At 39.9% G+C, this 19,648-nt stretch overlaps 1 protein-coding gene across 1 annotated transcript; it reads left to right on the plus strand.

Annotated features, from left to right (window-relative positions):
* Window positions 1-1,219: 1,219 nt before the first annotated feature.
* Window positions 1,220-9,835, plus strand: LOC124118408 (ankyrin repeat and SOCS box protein 1-like). The gene is made up of 4 exons (XM_046480515.2): window positions 1,220-1,694; window positions 6,541-6,761; window positions 8,503-8,848; window positions 9,607-9,835. Exons 1-4 carry the CDS (start codon window positions 1,505-1,507, stop codon window positions 9,747-9,749), a joined length of 900 nt encoding a protein of 299 aa, XP_046336471.2. The 5' UTR covers window positions 1,220-1,504; the 3' UTR covers window positions 9,750-9,835.
* Window positions 9,836-19,648: the final 9,813 nt, after the last annotated feature.

Here is a 19,648-nt window from a genome sequence, read left to right on the forward strand (position 1 = left end):
ACTCGTACAGCTCGAATCGAGATCGTTGTGCTCGTTTGCAGCTTTTAATCGACCCTTATTAGACTCCTATTGGACTCCTATGGGGCTCGTAACACACTCGTAGCGCACTCGTACTCGAATCACAAAGGAGGTACCCGTGGTGTATTTTCAAAATGGCTTCATGATTTACTGGCGAGGTAATGATTTGATTTATTTATCTGGATGAATTGCAAAGTACATTTTCTGAAAACAAAGCAGTATTTTGTAGATATACAAGGTAAGGTTACATTGTGTATGTGTTCAAATCCCATGGCAAATCTTAATGACAGCACTGAAATTTACGGGGTGCCTGCTAAAACGGCACCTCAGCAAAACGTCACCGGTTTCTCGGGCGAAAACGGCTACTAATTGTCGGGCGAATACGGCACCTCTGTTTTTGGTAACGATAAGAACGATTTATATAGTATTTATATTTATGTTTTCCTTGGGCATGATACGGTCTGTTATCCGCTGACACATTCTTGTGATGTCGGCTGCCGTCAGAAAGGGGAGATATATATGAAATATCTATGGAAATTACTATTTATTTCCTACTTACTAATTTAAATATTAAATAAAGTATATCTGAAGTCCAATTTGTTGAGATTTCCGCCAGACTCAGTTTCACCTTGACATTGAGTTAATTTGTGTAAAACTAATCAAAGCGTGTGATTTTTTCACAATACATTTGGCTAATTTCTGATGTAAACTTGTTTAAAAGCGATTAACAAGTCTTAATGTAAGTGACCATGCGAGTTAAATTTCATTTATTTTACTTTAAAGAATGTTATGTTTTCACAATAAGTTTAGTTGCGCCTCCCAATCAGAGTCGGCGAGTATTTCAGTACCAAGGTTAAAAAAAAAATAAGGTGGCGTTTTTGCCAGGCAATAGTAGCCGTTTTCTCTTTAAGCGAGGTTACGTTTTCGGCAATCGGTGCCGTTTTCGCTCGGTGACGGTTTGCTGAGGTGCCGTTTTAGCTATAACACAGCGATGGCTACAATTTCGAATTTATTTCAGCTACGTTCAGACACAACTTGTGAAGTACAGAACCATTCGTCACCACTCGCCCCTTTCCGTAACCTGCCATTCGTCACCTATCGCCCCTTTCCGTAACCTGCAAGAAGCTATTCGGCTTGTCCCGGAATAACACGAGTTGGTCACGAATGGTAACCAACATTCGGCTTGTCCCGGAATAACACGAGTTGGTCACGTATGGAATGGTACAGAACCCAATATTTTACGACGTTTCACCTAATTCTCAAAAAGGGGAGGTAACTCTATAACAGCTGTAGCTCCTCGCAGCGACGGTTGCGAATACCATCGTATGCTCGATGCACTCACGTGAATTGTCAACCCGCTGTACTGAGTATGCATAGCTTTCGCATATCGAAAAGTAAACAACGCTAATGTCTTCACTTGTGGTTACATTTCAACGAGCCAACTGTTCCGACATTTATTAGACTGCCGACAAATTGTGCGATCTGGATGATCAGCCATGCTATTGCTGCGCGCTTCTATGACTGTCAGTTTCAGACGGCGGATTCGCAGCTGCACGAGAGTGCGCATTGCGGGGATACACTCTCTCTCCGGAAACTGATCACACAGGACGTTTACAAAGACCAGATTGACAAGAGGAATCATCTGGGATGTACACCGCTCAGACTGTCAGCCACAGGTAAAATATTACAAACTGTAGCATTCCTACAAAACTTGCTCCAGGCCCCTCGTGCACTGTATGTTAATGTGACTTCAGATCCACCACAGTAAATTTGTTTATTTGTTGTTTAACCCTCTGGATGCCGAGTTTTTTTTCTGACGTACATTTTCCTAAGATCGGAAAAGTGAAGGTTGTGCGAGAATTGCGCTCACGCGGCACTGGATCTACCTCTGGCTATAAAATTACGCAGAGATGAAGAATATGAAATTTCCTATTTGATGGTGTAAATTTAACTGTAAATATCAAACCGGTTTACAAAAAAAGACACTCCTAAGTGTTGTCCGAGAATATATTCTGTGTTGAAAAACAGTTAATTTCTCTGCTTTCTATTGTACACCAATAAAAGTACTGTGCGACAAAATTTTTAATTAAGAAGCTTTACGGAAACTGTGAGCGAACAAAATACTGCCTAACATCTGAAGGACATAACTACATATCAAATGGAGTTATATGCGTTTGTATAACGACATACATTCAATTCCAAAAATAGCATGCCGTAAATGACGAAAACTGCTTTTTCTCTATGACGTCAAAAGGTGACAGAGAGATTTCACACGTACAAAGAAAAGGGGACATAACTCCGCTATGCTTAGCTCTAGTTTGTTGTAACTCAGGTCACTTGGTGAGAATTAGCTGTGGGTAAGGACAATGTATTTTCGTGGTGTTTTGTTCAGGAGGAACCAAACTATTCCAACACAAATATCGATATTGAAACTGTACACGTTTAGTTATAAAATATACCCATAAGAAATTATGAAATCGTACTTCATTAAAAAGGAGTTAATAGAGAAATGGATGGCCTTATCTAACCTATAACTTAGTCCTTAGATTCCAACATTCTCCTGATTGTGTAAGTGTAATTTGACTAATGTTGCATCATTATTAATGGAGCACATGCCTTATCATCAAATGTAATGAAATACCCGAAAAATAACACGATTCCTTTTGACGTCATGGCTGGTTTCATGTCTTTGATAACGTCGGAGAAAGACGACACTTGTATTTTGATTAATATATATCTCCCCTAATTTTCTTTCATGGTATGGAAAATCTCGATGTGTGGAACGGAATTTGACGCTTTTTCGACACAACATAAAATTACTGCTCTCACCAAGCTAATAATGTCTTGAATATGTAAACAATTAGATAGTTTATCGTGTATCTTAATTGGACAAGACACGCACCTGTTTAGCATAAATTTACGTAATAAAATTCCCAAAAGAATATTTTAAAACAACCAAACATATATTCAATATTGGACATATATTTGTTCATTATTATGTTATTATTTCTTACACAATAAAAGATGCAAAGAAAGCTCTATTGGTATAGAATTATCAGGATAATCGTATACGGTTGAACCAACGGGGTACCTGGCATGGGTTTTATTTTTATACATTTTACAATTCCTGGAGAAATAAAGTAAACTGTTTACTATCCTGTGATCACAATATTGACAAAAGAATGAAACCATTGATTATATAATGCAAAACGAGAGGAATAATTCGTAAATTGTTTGTGACTAACGCGCACCTGGCGAATCGTAAGATATCACTTTTCTCTCTATCTAACGACATAAAAGACAATTCCAAGACCAAGACATTATAGAAATGTGTGCATATATTTTACCGAAAAATATTATCCATTTTGTTAAAGTAATATAATCAGTTATAAAATAAAATGAAACGGCTATTCATGGACATTGGTTATATGATCTTATAATATTGACTTATTACACATCCAAAGAAATACGTACATGCTGCAGTTACATTTACACTTCATCTTGTAACACTTGTCCAAAGGAAATAAGAAATATCGTAGTCGACACTATAAACCTATCACATTCTTATGTAAACAATGTTCAAACAAACAGGAGATTATCAAAGGTTCGTTCATACATGTTGTGGCCTATATGTACGTATGATTTCATTTTGAACATTGACAAATATCCAAAGTAAAATTAATTGTGTGAAAAAATGTATAAAAGACATGCAAAATATACACCATAACTGAAACTGTAAACAGCATGATACAATGATCGTGTGCACTCTCATTCAAGGACCTTCACCTCAATGAAATTACCAAATATGTACAACAATGTTGACGTATGACATCACTACCTGTGACCCACTTTTACAAAATGGCGTGTACACTGTCAACAGTACGCGGGATTGTACCAGGGGACTTTCGTTGATTCAGGGATCGTATAAACATAAATGTGACATGTAAGTAATCAGAAACATTCTGACAATCTATGTACTGTTGTTTGTTGTCATAATTTTCATTGAAACAAACGGAAATAGTCAGAAATTCTGATAAATACCGTTGTCGTTGTGCGTGATTTTGCGTCAGTCATGGCGTCAACCAGAACGGTAACTTTGACAACTTCTGTTGAAAATATCAAATCATTGCAATGTATCTATTTGAAATTCCCTAATTCTTCCTACGATTCTCTTCCCATGCATATTCTGAAAATGTTGAGCCTATATCTTGAACGAATAGACGAATGGATAGCTCAAAATAGGAAAAAATTCTACACTGTGTAAAATCTGAATTTTGCTTTGTTTACATTTCAAACAAGTGCAGTTTTTCGAGGACAGCGTTCGTTTTCACACCTAACATATTTTGCTTGATTTCATCCAGCCACTTTGTATTGGTGACAGAGACCATTGGTCATTTGATCCTAAAATGTATGAGGAATTCAAGGATGTGTGTATGGCAGCTAAGTTTGACATATACGCGATGTTACAGGCGCCTCATAACCGGTGTACCTGAAACGTGATTTTGTGAACACTAGCCAATATGGCGGAAAGTTCACTTCGGCGTTCGTGTTTGCGTATTTTCCAAAACATTCTAAACGATTCTCGGGTTATGGGAGACGTTTTGGAATGATCATTGGTGGTTTCATAAAAGACAGATACCCGTGATCACTAATATGCTATTTTTGAAATTCATTTCTCCGAGTAGATATCCTAAATATAGATTTCAAAACATGCTGTAAATAACGCCGTGAGCGGTGATTTAGTAATGTGTAAAAAATGGCGACATTTACAATGTACCTCATTTTCAGAGGTCATTTTCAGTACTTTTGCTTGGCCTAAAATGCAAGTGGATGATATCACAGAACAGGAAATGTCCCACCTTATTCAAAATTGTGAAGTGTATTTGTGTTGGTGATGTATTTTGAATTTTATTCGACTTCAAAGTGAAGGTTGTAGAGGAAGGACATATATGTCCCTCTGGCATCCAAGGGGTTAACGCCGCACTCTGCAATATTCCAGCTATATGACGGCGGTCTATAAATAATCGAATCTCGACCAGACAATCCAGTGATTGACATCATGAGCATCGATCCACATAATTGGGATAAGATGACATACATAAAAAAACTAAGTAAGCGAGCCCGACCACCCGTTAGTCGCCTCTAACGACAAGCAAGGATCTTCCCCGGTCAACCACAGTAGATCTATATTGTAAATATGTATACATGATTGGAAATATCATTTTTAATGACCCATCGTATTCAACAAGGCCTAAGAAAAACCGAGCTACTTATTCCTGTGGATCCACTTACTGGGAGATATGCGCAATGCAACATTTTGTATTGACAACACACGTTGAGAGTTATATATTTAACATGTTCAGGGACATTGTTTTTTTTTAAAACTCCTGTCAGTTGTATGTTTTAGATAAACAGATACAAATTGTACCATGGAAAACTTAATAAAACACACAAGACTTCCCACTGAATTAGGATGGGGATAATTGAAGCTTGAAAACCATGTTTGACCCTTTATTTATCATTTAACAACAATTTGTTGTCCTGTCCCAGTGTGTATGATATGGGTGTCCCAGTAAGTTTGATATGGGTGTCCCAGTATGTATGATATGGGTGTCCCAGTATGTATGATACGGGTGTCCCAGTATGTATATGGGTGTCCCAGTATGTATGTATATGGGTGTCCCAGTATGTATGATATGGGTGTCCCAATAAGTTTTATATGGGTGTCCCGGTATGTATGATATGGGTGTCCCAATAAGTTTTATATGGGTGTCCCCGTATGTATGATATGGGTGTCCCAGTATGTATGATATGTGTCCCAGTATGTATGATATGGGTGTCCCAGTATGTATGATATGTGTCCCAGTATGTATGATATGGGTGTCCAAATATGTATGATATGGGTGTCCCAGTATGTATATGGGTGTCCCAGTATGTATGATATGGGTGTCCCAGTATCTATGATATGTGTCCCAGTATGTTTGATATGGGTGTCCCAGTATGTATGATATGGGTGTCCCAGTATGTATGATATGTGTCCCAGTATGTTTGATATGGGTGTCCCAGTATGTATGATATGTGTCCCAGTATGTTTGATATGGGTGTCCCAGTATGTATATGGGTGTCCCAGTATGTATGATATGGGTGTCTTGGCAGCTGTATTTAGCACAAACTCGTATTCTTTGATATTATCAACCTGTAGAGCAAGTAATGAAAACTAAAAGGAAAGCAGTAAAATACTACAATTCCCCACCGAGATGAGAGGACACACAGCCTCCAAGGTTAGACATTCAAATACCTGCTGTGAGATCTATTTCCTGTAACTACTACTCATTTATGAAAAATATATTAAAACTCTGAACCTTTTTCAGTTTCCAGTAGAAACTAACATTTTTAGTCCACTAGTCCTAGAAAAATGACAAATTTCTACTGCTTACAGTTTGGCAAGGACTACAGAACTAGTGCCAATTTCTAACACTGGTTTCCGTGAATAATTTATTTTGAAAGATTTATTGTATTCAGGTGGCCATGTGGAGTCATCAAGAATCTTACTCGAGGCTGGGGCGTCCATCGATATCTCTGATGTGAAAGGTCAGACGCCATTGTTTGTAGCAGTGAAGAACAACCATTATGACTGTGCTCTCCTTCTCCTCCAGCATGGAGCAAACCCCGAAGGCAGTGAAGAGAATGTTGCCACACCCCTCTACACAGCTGCCATGAATGGCTTCCTGGTCATGGTCAAGGTAAGATAATTCTCTAATTAAAGATCCTACAGGACCTTTGAAAATGACCTTCTTGCTTTGTAGTAATGGTCACCCTTCTTACTGTATTGGTCAAGCTATCCACAATGTTTAATGTTACTGTAGGCAGTCATAATATTATGAATAACTCACCCAGCCCCTTAATCACCATATATATATATGTGACTAACCATGAGATTAGGGACCTTTTGGAGGAAAAGTCACATTTTGACTTTTCATTATATTTTAGAACTACAGCATTTTCGGTACACAAAAATACAATTCACAAGCTTCAATTCATATTTTTGACAGAGATACGTGACATCACACATGGCTATATTCACTGGGGGGCACGGGTGGCCCAGTCGTCTAAGGAGCCGTGATTCGCTGTGCAGAGTTGCATCCCTTGGGCACGCCAGAAACCTGTGATTGTGGGTTCAAATCCTGGTTTGCCCCGATTATGTTTCTAGGTTTGTCGGGGCGGTCGGGTAGCCTAGTGGTTAAAGCGTTTGCTCGTCACGCCGAAGACCCGGGTTCGATTCCCGACATGGGTACAATGTGTGAAGCCTATTTCTGGTGTCCCCCGCCGTGATATTGCTTGAATATTGCTAAAAGCGGCGTAAAACCAAACTCACTCACTCACTCACTCTAGGTTTGTCAGCACCATACCCGTGCTCGTGGGTTTCACCGAAGTGGTAAACGTTGGAGACCTGCATTACTTCAGGCTTTCCTCCCACATTAAGCTGGCACGCCGTGATATAACTGGAATAATGTTAAAAGCGGCGTTAAACCAAACTCACTCACTCACTATAATAACTGATGTAAGTTGACGTCAAACATCTTTATGACGTCACAGCACAATTGTATCGCAGCACCCATAAGGTCCCTTTTCTCCTGGGGTGGTCACATATAATGTAATTTTTGCTGTTTAAAAGGGAAGGGAGTTAACTGACAATAAACACCCAGTTTCTACCCGTGAACAATATGGATTTCAACATGGAGATTTCGGTTAAATGCAGGATTTGCAAAGCATGTGTACTGCCACCTGGGCGTCGACCGATATTTTCCAAATCTTTTCATACTTTTAATCAAGGTGCTCAAGTGATTTGATGCACTTTGCAAGGTAAGGCCCGTTTTATTACAATATAGATCTTGAATAGCGATCATATCGTCTGGAGTGGGTGCCGCCATTTTGTTTGAAGCAAATGCAAATGAATGTGAGGTCTAATCTGAACAATAGGAGGGATATAGACATGATAGAAGGGACATAACTCGTAATAGCCACTGGTGGCTCTGATCGAGCACAGAAATTCCAGGCTAGTTTGGCAAGGGTGGAAACTGGACTCAGTCAGTTAACGTCCTTGCCTTGGGAAGACGGTAAGGTTGAATAGCTCCTTCGCAACTTACTCTTGTAAGAGGCAACTTAATGTATTCTGTGGTCTGACTCGGTGACATGGTTGATTGTGTGTTATCTTCCCCTAATAATGTGGATTGCTGCTTATAGTATCAATCACTGATCCAAACATATTTCCAGGCCTTGTCATATCATGCATATGGTTGGAATATCATGAATATTGCTGAATGCATTCTTAATCAACAAACAAATGTAATACATAGTAAGGATAGGATTTATGGATGAACATCATCTTTATTACAATTAAGAACGATGTTTCAGTGTAGGTTCTAACACTGTTATCAAGCAAGCAAGTGTAAGAATACATGTATAAGAACTGCTTTTTTTCAGATCTTGATACAATTTGGTGCAAATGTGACGTGTCAGAATGTCCGAGTTTTTCGTCCATTCAGCATGGATCCCCTCCAGATAGCCGTAGCATACCAACAGTTTGAATGTGTCAAACTCCTTCTGCGGGCCGGTGCCAACGCACAGAGCAGTACACGGGAGGCAGCTCCCTTGTATCACATCGCAGTGAAGCAGAGGTGTGCAGTGGAGTTCCTGCAGCTGCTGTATGAGTTCGGAGTGTCCATGTACACGAGAGACAATCACGGCAAGTTTCCCTGGCAATATGACTTGTCTGGGTACCCTGAGGAAGAGAGACACAGGGTCCTTCAATCTTTCTGCACAATACGAGGTATGCACTCCACACACATATTCTTTCTCCAAAAAATTAATTATTCTCAGTGAATTTATAGATGACAATCTCTGGGACACTCAGGGCTCCTTGTCTGTTTATGAGGCACAGGTGCCCAAGTGAATTGAGGTGCTGCAAGAGTTACATCCCTTAGGCCTGTTAGGATGTCAGGACAACTAATCAAGGTTCATATCCCATGTGTTTTTCAGTACCAAAGCCTTTCTCATATGTTATACTAAGTGGTACACCAGTGATGTAACTGAAATAATGTTCAAAGCTTCATTTGACCCAACTCACTCCATCACTTTTGTCTGTGAAGGATGTAAGTTTTTTACATTTATCGATTCATATTGATATATTTCATTTCAAAAGACACCAAATAGTCTGTCTTCCAGACACTAGGGAATAAATTACGAAAGTGTGTGACGTGGCTTGTTGTGTTCAATGGTCAATGTTCAAGCTAACATTCACTGGTTTGTTTTCACCAGGCTCAGTTACGTACCAGTTGTAGTGATATGGCTGTTGACTGCAGTATAAACCAGACTCCATTATTTACCAGTTGTTGTGATATGACTGTTGACAGCTGCAGGAATCAGTAACCTATGTTTGTTGACTAAAATGCATTGTAACTTGTCATTGTTCCCCATGGATCATTGCTCTTGCTTTCAGTCACTGGTTTACCTTGTCCAGCCTTATGTTTACAACTGTAATATTGCTGACTGTTATATTAAACAACATGCAATTACTCACTGTTTCAGGGGAGCCCCGCAGTCTCAAGTCCAGCAGCAGACTGTGCGTCCACCACACTTTGAGTCGGGCTGACCGCCTGAGGAGGCTGGACACCCTGTGTCTACCCAGCACATTGCTCGACTACCTCGCATATCATGACATACACAGATGATGACATACACAGATGATGACATACACAGATGATGACACACACAGTTGATGACATACACAGATGATGACACACACAGATTGAACACACAGATGACATACACAGATGGCACACAGATTATGACATACACAGATGATGACATACACAGATGATGACACACACAGATTGAACACACAGATGACATACACAGATGGCACACAGATTATGACATACACAGATGATGACATACACAGATGATGACACACACAGATGATGACATACACAGATGATGACATACACAGATGACATACAGATGATGACATACACAGATGATGACACACACAGATGATGACTTACACAGATGACACACAGATGATGAACATACACAGTTGATGACACACACAGATGACACACAGATGATGACATACACAGATGATGACATACACAGATGACATACAGATGATGACATACACAGATGATGACATACACAGATGATGACACACACAGATGATGACATACACAGATGACACACAGATGATGAACATACACAGTTGATGACACACACAGTTGATGACACACAGATGATGAAATACACAGATGATGACATACACAGATGATGACACACCCAGTTGATGACATACATAGATGCCACACACAGATGATGACACAAATGACATACATAGATGACACACACAGATGATGACATACATAGATGACACACACAGATGATGACACAGATGACATACACAGATGATGACACACACAGATGATGACATACACAGATGATGACATACACAGATGATAACACACACAGTTGATGACATACACAGATGATGACACACACAGATTGAACACACAAATGACATACACAGATGGCACACAGATTATGACATACACAGATGATGACATACACAGATGATGACATACACAGATGATGACACACACAGATTATGACATACACAGATGACACACAGATGATGACATACACAAATGATGACATACACAAATGACACACAGATGATGACATACACAGATGATGACATACACAGATGACATACAGATGATGACATACACAGATGATGACACACACAGATGATGACATACACAGATGACACACAGATGATGAACATACACAGATGATGACACACACAGATGATGACATACACAGATGACACACACAGATGATGACACAGATGACATACATAGATAACACACACAGATGATGACACAGATGCAAACACAGATGATGACATACACAGATGATAACACACACAGTTGATGACATACACAGATGATGACACACACAGATGATGACACAGATGGCATACACAGATGATGACACACAGATGATGACACACAAATGATGAAATACACAGATGATGACACACACAGATGATGACATGCAGATGATGACATAAACAGATGATGACATAAACAGATGATGTCATACACAGATGACACACAGTTGATATACACAGATGAAGAGATACGCAGATGATGGTATACACAGATGATGACATACACAGATGATGGTATACACAGATGATGACATACACAGATGGTGACATACACAGATGATGGTATACACAGATGATGACATACACAGATGAAGACATACACAGATGGTGACATACACAGATGACACACAGATGATGACATACACAGATGATGACATACACAGATGATGGTATACACAGATGATGACATACACAGATGATGACATACACTGATTGTGACATACGCAGATGATGACATACACAGATGATTACATACACAGATGGTGACATACACAGATGATGACACAGATGACATACACAGATGATGACACACACAGATGATGACATACACAGATGATGATATACACAGATGATAACACACACAGTTGATGACATACACAGATGATGACACACACAGATGATGACATACACAGATGATGACACACACAGATGAAGACATACACAGATGACACACAGATGATGACATACACAGATGATGACACACACAGATGATGACATACACAGGTGACACACAGATGATGACATACACAAATGACACACAGATGATGACATACACAGATGACATACAGATGATGACATACACAGATGATGACATACACAGATGACATACAGATGATGACATACACAGATGATGACATACAGATGATGACATACACAAATGACACACAGATGACATACACAGATGATGACATACACAGATGACATACAGATGATGACATACACAGATGACATACAGATGATGACATACACAAATGACACACAGATGATGACATACACAGATGATGACATACACAAATGACACACAGATGATGACATACACAGATGACATACAGATGATGACATACACAAATGACACACAGATGATGACATACACAGATGACATACATATGATGACATACACAGATGATGACATACACAGATGATGACACACACAGATGATGACATACACAGATGACACACAGATGATGAACATACACAGATGATGACACACACAGATGATGACACTCAGATGATGACATACACAGATGACACACCCAGTTGATGACATACATAGATGACACACACAGATGATGACACAGATGACATATACAGATGATGACATACACAGATGATAACACACACAGTTGATGACATACACAGATGATGACACACACAGATGATGACACAGATGGCATACACAGATGATGACACACAGATGATGACACACAAATGATGAAATACACAGATGATGACACACACAGATGATGACACACACAGATGATGACATGAAGATGATGACATAAACAGATGATGACATAAACAGATGATGTCATACACAGATGACACACAGTTGATATACACAGATGAAGAGATACGCAGATGATGGTATACACAGATGATGACATACACAGATGATGGTATACACAGATGATGACATACACAGATGGTGACATACACAGATGATGGTATACACAGATGATGACATACACAGATGAAGACATACACAGATGGTGACATACACAGATGACACACAGATGATGACATACACAGATGATGACATACACAGATGATGGTATACACAGATGATGACATATACAGATGATGACATGCACAGATGATGACATACACAGATGATGACATACACAGATGACACACAGATGAAGACATACACAGATGATGACATACACAGATGATGACATACACAGATTGTGACATACACAGATGATGGTATACACAGATGATGACATACACAGATGACACACAGATGAAGACATACACAGATGATGACATACACAGATGATGACATACACAGATGATGACATACACAGATGGTGACATACACAGATGATGACATACACAGATGAAGACATACACAGATGATGACATACACAGATGATGACATACACAGATGATGACATACACATATGATGGTATACACAGATGATGACATATACAGATGGTGACATACACAGATGATGACATACACAGATGATGACATACACAGATGATGACACACGCAGATGATGACACACGCAGATGATGACACTCGCAGATGATGACATGAGTCATCTGTCTGAATGTATTAGATGGTACTATGCATCACCAACTTCAATAATGTCTTGACATGGTGCTCAGGTGAAATTTACCTTTTTGGGTACACATACAAGTATGTTTCTTTATTGACGAACAGGTTTCATAGGGGGAAGTTTTGAACCATTTCACTGTAAGGAAGAAGTTTTAAGAACTTACTGAAAGTTATTGTCAAGTAATTATGAACCTGTTCATGATGTCTTCACCTGTAGCATTATCTATGTACCAAACCTTATTGGACTGTATGAATTCTCTCTGCAGTAAGACAGCATAAGGGGAGATAACTGCACAAACCATATCTCTTGTGTGTAGTTGTCTGTTGACAAATAGATCTTCAGTACAACATATTTAATGTAAGAGCAGACTAAAATGAGGAATCGGTGGTTACAATGTGTAACATGGCATATTGTGTCATCAGTCTTGACAGTGTAGGGCTTTGCTCATGCCATTAGCCATTGGTTCACCTTGCCCTTACTTGCTTGATACACAGGTTGCCCTAGGCATATCAGTCGGCTGTTTAGAGGTGTGCCAGAACTTTACGATCATGGGCTCGAATCTCATCCTGATAATGAGTCATGTTTTTCAGTACCATACAATGCCTTTGGGTGTCACCATTTATGTAATAAACATCCAAGATTATGCATCATTGCTTTCCATAGGACCAACATATATTACTGAATGTCAGTTTACAGACGATTATTGTTGACATGATCATGGTATTTTTATTTCTGACACGAACACATCTGCGTTCATAGTGATAGAAATAACTTAAAGAGATGTTCGAAGATTTCTTAATTTATACATATCAGGTCATAAGTGGCAAGGACAGCATAAAACCATCTTCATGAGGCAAGAGACTTAATTATAACTGACTGTAAAAGTCCAGTTTCCATCCTTTGAAAAAAAATTGTGGTCATTTAAAGTTTGATTGTAAATTTCTTGATATTGTTATACAAACTTTCGAGTGAGTGTTCAGTTTATCAGAATAATGAACTTTTGTTCTATTTTATATAATATACACCTACGGTTTTTTCCTTTGTATCTAAAAGAGACACAAGGCTCAGTCAGGTGTTAAAAATATATTTTTAAAAGTCATTTTAATTTTCCCAGTTACTTGCCAAGGTCAGCAGATCGGTAATATTCTTAACAAAAAAGTTCGGGATCACAATCATTTTGGGGATTTTTTGTCGGGAAGACTGAGCACACAATTATCCCAAACAATATTCATGATCCCCAATATTATTTGTTTAGTATATATGATATGCACTATGACAAAGTTTAGGAGCTCTATCTCAGAATGTGTTCATCAGTAACAGGACGACTGTTTGTAGTCCAGAGTGCAATATTTTAGTGTGTTTTTGTCTTTGTTTTTTGGAGTATGGACAGGATTTGAGGAGTAGTGCACCTGATAATAGATTATACTGCAGGTGCATCAAATGTTGAATGGAGGTGGTGTTCCCTGTTTTGTGTCTAGTTTGTCTGAAGAAGGAGATTATGTTCTCATAACGTTTTGTTTATGGTAAGACGTTCATAATTTGTGTCTTCTCACAAGTTTTGAATTGACAACTCATCAGTTGCTCCCTTAACTTAATGCTGTTTTTTTCCTCCCTACCACTTTTTCTGATGTTAAGCATCATTAAACACACAAATAGAGAAGGCATCACAGGGTCAAGGAAGGGAACCAATGTCAAATAATACACTGTTTTATCATCCCCAACTGGCTTCCACAGGAGATATGGCTTGGATGAGATCAAGCTATATCTCCTGGGATATCACAACTATGAAATTGCAACTCAATGCTTTGCAGACCATTGTGATGTCATCTGTTACCAGGGCATGAGAATCAAATTACATCACTAATCTCTCTGCCACTGTAGCCGTTTAGCTGTCATTTTTACAGTCTTTATAACTCTGGTTATAACTGTTTACAAACTGTTTGTTTGTTTGTAGTTTAATGCTGCACTCCCCAAAAATGCAGCTATATGACGACATTATGTCTGGACCAGACAATCCAGTAATTGATATCATGAGCATCGATCCACGAAATTGAGATACGATGACATGCATCAAACAAGTCAGCGTGCCTGACCACCCGATCCCGTTAGTCACCTCTTACGACAAACGTAGTCGCCTTTTACGGCAAGCATGGGTTGCTGAAGACCTATATTCCAACCCGGATCTTCACAGACGGTCAATTGGCGGTCAATTGGCAGTGGTCCAAAGATTGATTCATTTCATTAAACACGTTAATTCAAATGTGATGCATGTCAGTCTAGCAGTTACCAGTTGATTTTATTGCAAACCAGTTTTACACGGCGAGGCAGATCCAGGATTTTTAATACCGATGCAAGTTAAGAAATTAACCATGGATTGACAGCAAAGGTGACACAAATGTAACTCGGGTATTGTTCTGTATAGTCAAGTCTTCCCCAGGTACTCTCTGTGTGCTTAAAAGTACCACCATCTTTCTGTAGTGTCTGTACCCACAACGACGACCCCAACAGCGGGACTGACACAGGTTGACGCAGGGTGTTTGAAGCAAAATGGGGTAGAGCACCCCCGTGCCGTGGTTTCAGAAGTTAAATATATTCTGTTGCACATGAGATTGTTGCTGTGATATTGTTGTTTCACAAAAATAAACTTGTTAAAGTTAATTCTTTGTCGCATTATCATTCAATTGTATTTTCTACTGAACTGAAAGTTCGACTGAGCTGGTGCACTGTCCATCGTGTGACCATCAATCAATTCATGCGCTCTTTAAAATATTTACATTCATTACATCTCCTCTGAAACCTTCAAGTCTATGAATTTGGACTTCCCTACTCTGATATATACAACAAAAGTTCCTGTGACACCAATGTTTTAGTGTATTTACAAAAACAAGTAGTTTGGTTTTCAATATCGTAGTTCATGTATGGAATCAAGTCACAAAAACGCAACTGCAACAGAAAAACATGCATTCCATGCAAAAGTTGATTTTTATGCAAGTCTGATGCATTTCACTACCCAAGAATGGGTATAAAAACGTGCGTTAACGGGATTCCATACGCATTGTTTAGCATCGTGCTGACAACAACCACTCAGAAAAACAACAAATTTACGCAATTATTCAACATTACGAAATGTCACGCCTGTCCGAAAATGAGCTTCTGCGAGCCATTGGTATGCTTTGAAGCAGGATCGAGTCAACGTGATGTTGCAAGACAATTTAACGTCCACAGAAACACCATTTGGTGTTTATGGCAACGTTGGCAACAGACGAATGCAGTCAGAGACCATCCTCGGAGTGGCAAGCCACGCGTAACCAATAATCGACAAGACAACTGGATTCGAACAACACACCTACGAAATCGATTCCAGCCAGTAACAGTGACTGCAAGAAGTATCCCTGGCCTTCGACGAATATCTTCACAAACCGTACGTCGCCGCCTCAGATGTACAGGGATTGTCGCCAGAAGACCCACCAGACGTCCCATTTTGACAGGAAACCACCGTCAAGCACGTCTACAGTGGTGCAGACAGCGTCTACGCTGGACGGCCATGCAGTGGGGGCAAGTTCTATTCACTGACGAGTCTCGTTTTCACCTCGGCCACAGCGATGGACGGATTCGAGTGTACCGACGTCGAGGTGAACGTTACGTCAATCATTGTGTCATGGAAGATCAGTTCGGGGGCGGCAGCGTTATGGTATGGGGTGGGATTACAGCAAGACAGAGGACCCGTTTGATAGTGGTAGAGAGAAATCTCAATGGACAGCGCTACCGCGACGAGATCATATAAAATATAAAATAATAAATTCCAAATGGAGCCAAGCACATTCTAGAGATGCAAAATCATACTAGACTTGAGTTGGACTCCCTATTCAATTTTATTCTCAAGGGTCTGGGAGAGCGACTAGCATAAAACGAGCATAGAAGGACGTAATTGCCGAAAACCAAATATGGCAGACAGTTCTTGCCATCTTTGACCTTGAGAGATAAGTCAAAAGACACAAGCATATTACGAAGTCGTGTATATAGAATTATAGTACACAATATAATGTATGTTAGTAAATGCTTAATTCGGTTTCACAGCAAATACGACCCGTGAAGATCCGGGGTAGAATAGGTCTTCAGCAGCCCATGCTTGCCGTAAAAGGCGACTATGCTTGCCGTAAGAGGGGACTAACGGGGTCAGGTGGTCAGGCTCACTAACTTGCTTGATCGATCCCAATTGCGAGGACCGATGCTCATGATATCAATCACTGGATTGTCTGGTCCAGACTCGATTATTTACAGACCGCCGTCATATAGCTGGAATATTGCTGAGTGCGGCGTAAACCAACAAACCAACCAACCAATCACAGCAAATACTCTGTAGGTATGTAGATGTTGGTCAACGGGTGGAGGGTTTGAGCAATATTGTCAGTGCAAATGTGATGATAAATAGAAATTGGCTCGTACGGGCATGTTGTACATCAATGTTTACAGGTGTCGTCGCTACCCCTAGTGAACAGTATATTCATCCCGTGCACTCAAAAGAACCCACTCATCCGATGGTAGATGACTAGATGGTGGAAACACGAATACATCCATACACCCAAAACACAAGTGTCACAACGTGTGGTTTCACCCTGGACAAGAGACTTTGTTCAAATGTGCCCGATGGGTACCCGATATGTGAGGTGGATGCAAAAACCCTCTAACGTCCGTAGGTAGCTTGGGTTGTATACTCCCCAGGGAGTTGAGAATGATAACTAGAAAGCAAACCGATCCTCTGGTCGGGGAACATCTTAACCGCTTTTGAACAGATACTAGTACCCGGATAAGTGCGGCATATAAATGTTGAATATAATTTTTTTTAAATGTTGTTAATATTTGGTTGTGTGAAATCAGTTGAATATCCCATTTTGTATATGTTTTACCTGACATAACCCTTATCATGTCGAGGTGAATGTTCAGGCACATGTGTGTCTTATTTGTATAGGTGAAGGCAACCACATATAACTGAGGTATAAATTCATACATGAGCTTTTATGACAGGATATTGTCCAAATTTAGCTTCGTTACCTCTCGTACATAACCTCCGGTTGAATGGACGTTTGTTGAGGTCAAGAACACATGATTAAAAAGGCAATACTCATAGAAAGGCTTTGGAAAATGAACAAATTTGAGATGATTACAACAATTAATATATATACATCCGTGTCGGCTCGATCATTTCCACAAACCTGAAATTTTGAATGATTGTGGAACAGATTCGGGGTAGACGAAAGGATTTGTTAACGCCGCACATTCAGCAATATGACGGCGGTCAGTAGATTATCGAGTGATTGACATCGTAAGCATCGATCCACGCAATTGAGATCGATGACATGCATCAACCAAGTCAGCGAGCCTGACCACCTGATCCTGTTAGTCGCCTCTTACGACAAGCATAGTCGCCGTTTACGACAAGCATGGGTTGCTGAAGACCTATTCTACCCCGGATCTTCAGGGACCGAGGGGCAAAAGGAGGATTGGGTTGGTGCAGTCATTGACCGTGTTGATTGTGTGTCCTCGTGACCTGAGTGTATTATCGCCCCCGCTATCAACAACGTTGGTGATGGCTGGTTCTGTAGATAGCCTGTTTTAAACACCTAACGGCACTGGTTTTCAGGGCCATCAACGACTATTTCGAGGTTGTCGCGATATATAGTGCTTTCTGCACAGTAAGACAACATTTACAGACTCTCTTATTCTTGTGACCACAGTTTGAATATTTTAACAGAACCTTTGGTCTGTGGTGACACACAAGCGAAGTACAAGCAGTCTTGGGGTACATGATATCGCTGTTTCGCTTACGTAGATGTGTATAATATTATGATATATCCACCTATGTACTTCGCAGCACCATGGTAAGCCATTACCAATATCATATAACAACACGCATCCCCTTGCAATACTATTCTCTTTTGAGAATAGGTCTTCAGCAACCCATGCTCGCTGTAGTGAGTTAGTGAGTATTGTTTTACGCCGCTTTTAGCAATATTCCAGCAATATCGTGGCGGGGGATACCAGAAATGGCCATCACACATTGTACCCATGTCGGGAATCGAACCCGGGTCTTCGGCGTGACGAGCGAACGCTTAAACCACTAGGCTGCCCGACCGCCCCTGCTCGCTGTAAAGGGCACTACGTTTGTCGTAAGACGCGACTAACGGGATTGGATGGTCAGACATGCTGGATTTGCTATTGCATGTCATCGTATTCCAATTGCGAAGATCGATTCTCATGGTGTCAATGACTAGATTGTCTGGGACAGACTCGATTATTTACACACAGCCATCATATAGCTGGAATATTGCCGAGAGTTAAA

Source organism: Haliotis rufescens, unplaced genomic scaffold (genome assembly GCF_023055435.1).
Source record: "Haliotis rufescens isolate VD_foot unplaced genomic scaffold, xgHalRufe1.0.p SCAF_4, whole genome shotgun sequence".
Classification (NCBI taxonomy): Eukaryota; Metazoa; Mollusca; class Gastropoda; order Lepetellida; family Haliotidae; genus Haliotis; species Haliotis rufescens.

Excerpts from the sequence above, each read along its gene's own strand:
- LOC124118408 (XM_046480515.2), top strand. The coding sequence starts at position 1,505 with ATGATCAGCCATGCTATTGCTGCGCGCTTCTATGACTGTCAGTTTCAG. Across the intron at positions 1,695-6,540 it reads GCTCAGACTGTCAGCCACAG|GTGGCCATGTGGAGTCATCA; the intron begins GTAAAATATTAC and ends TATTGTATTCAG. Across the intron at positions 6,762-8,502 it reads GCTTCCTGGTCATGGTCAAG|ATCTTGATACAATTTGGTGC; the intron begins GTAAGATAATTC and ends GCTTTTTTTCAG.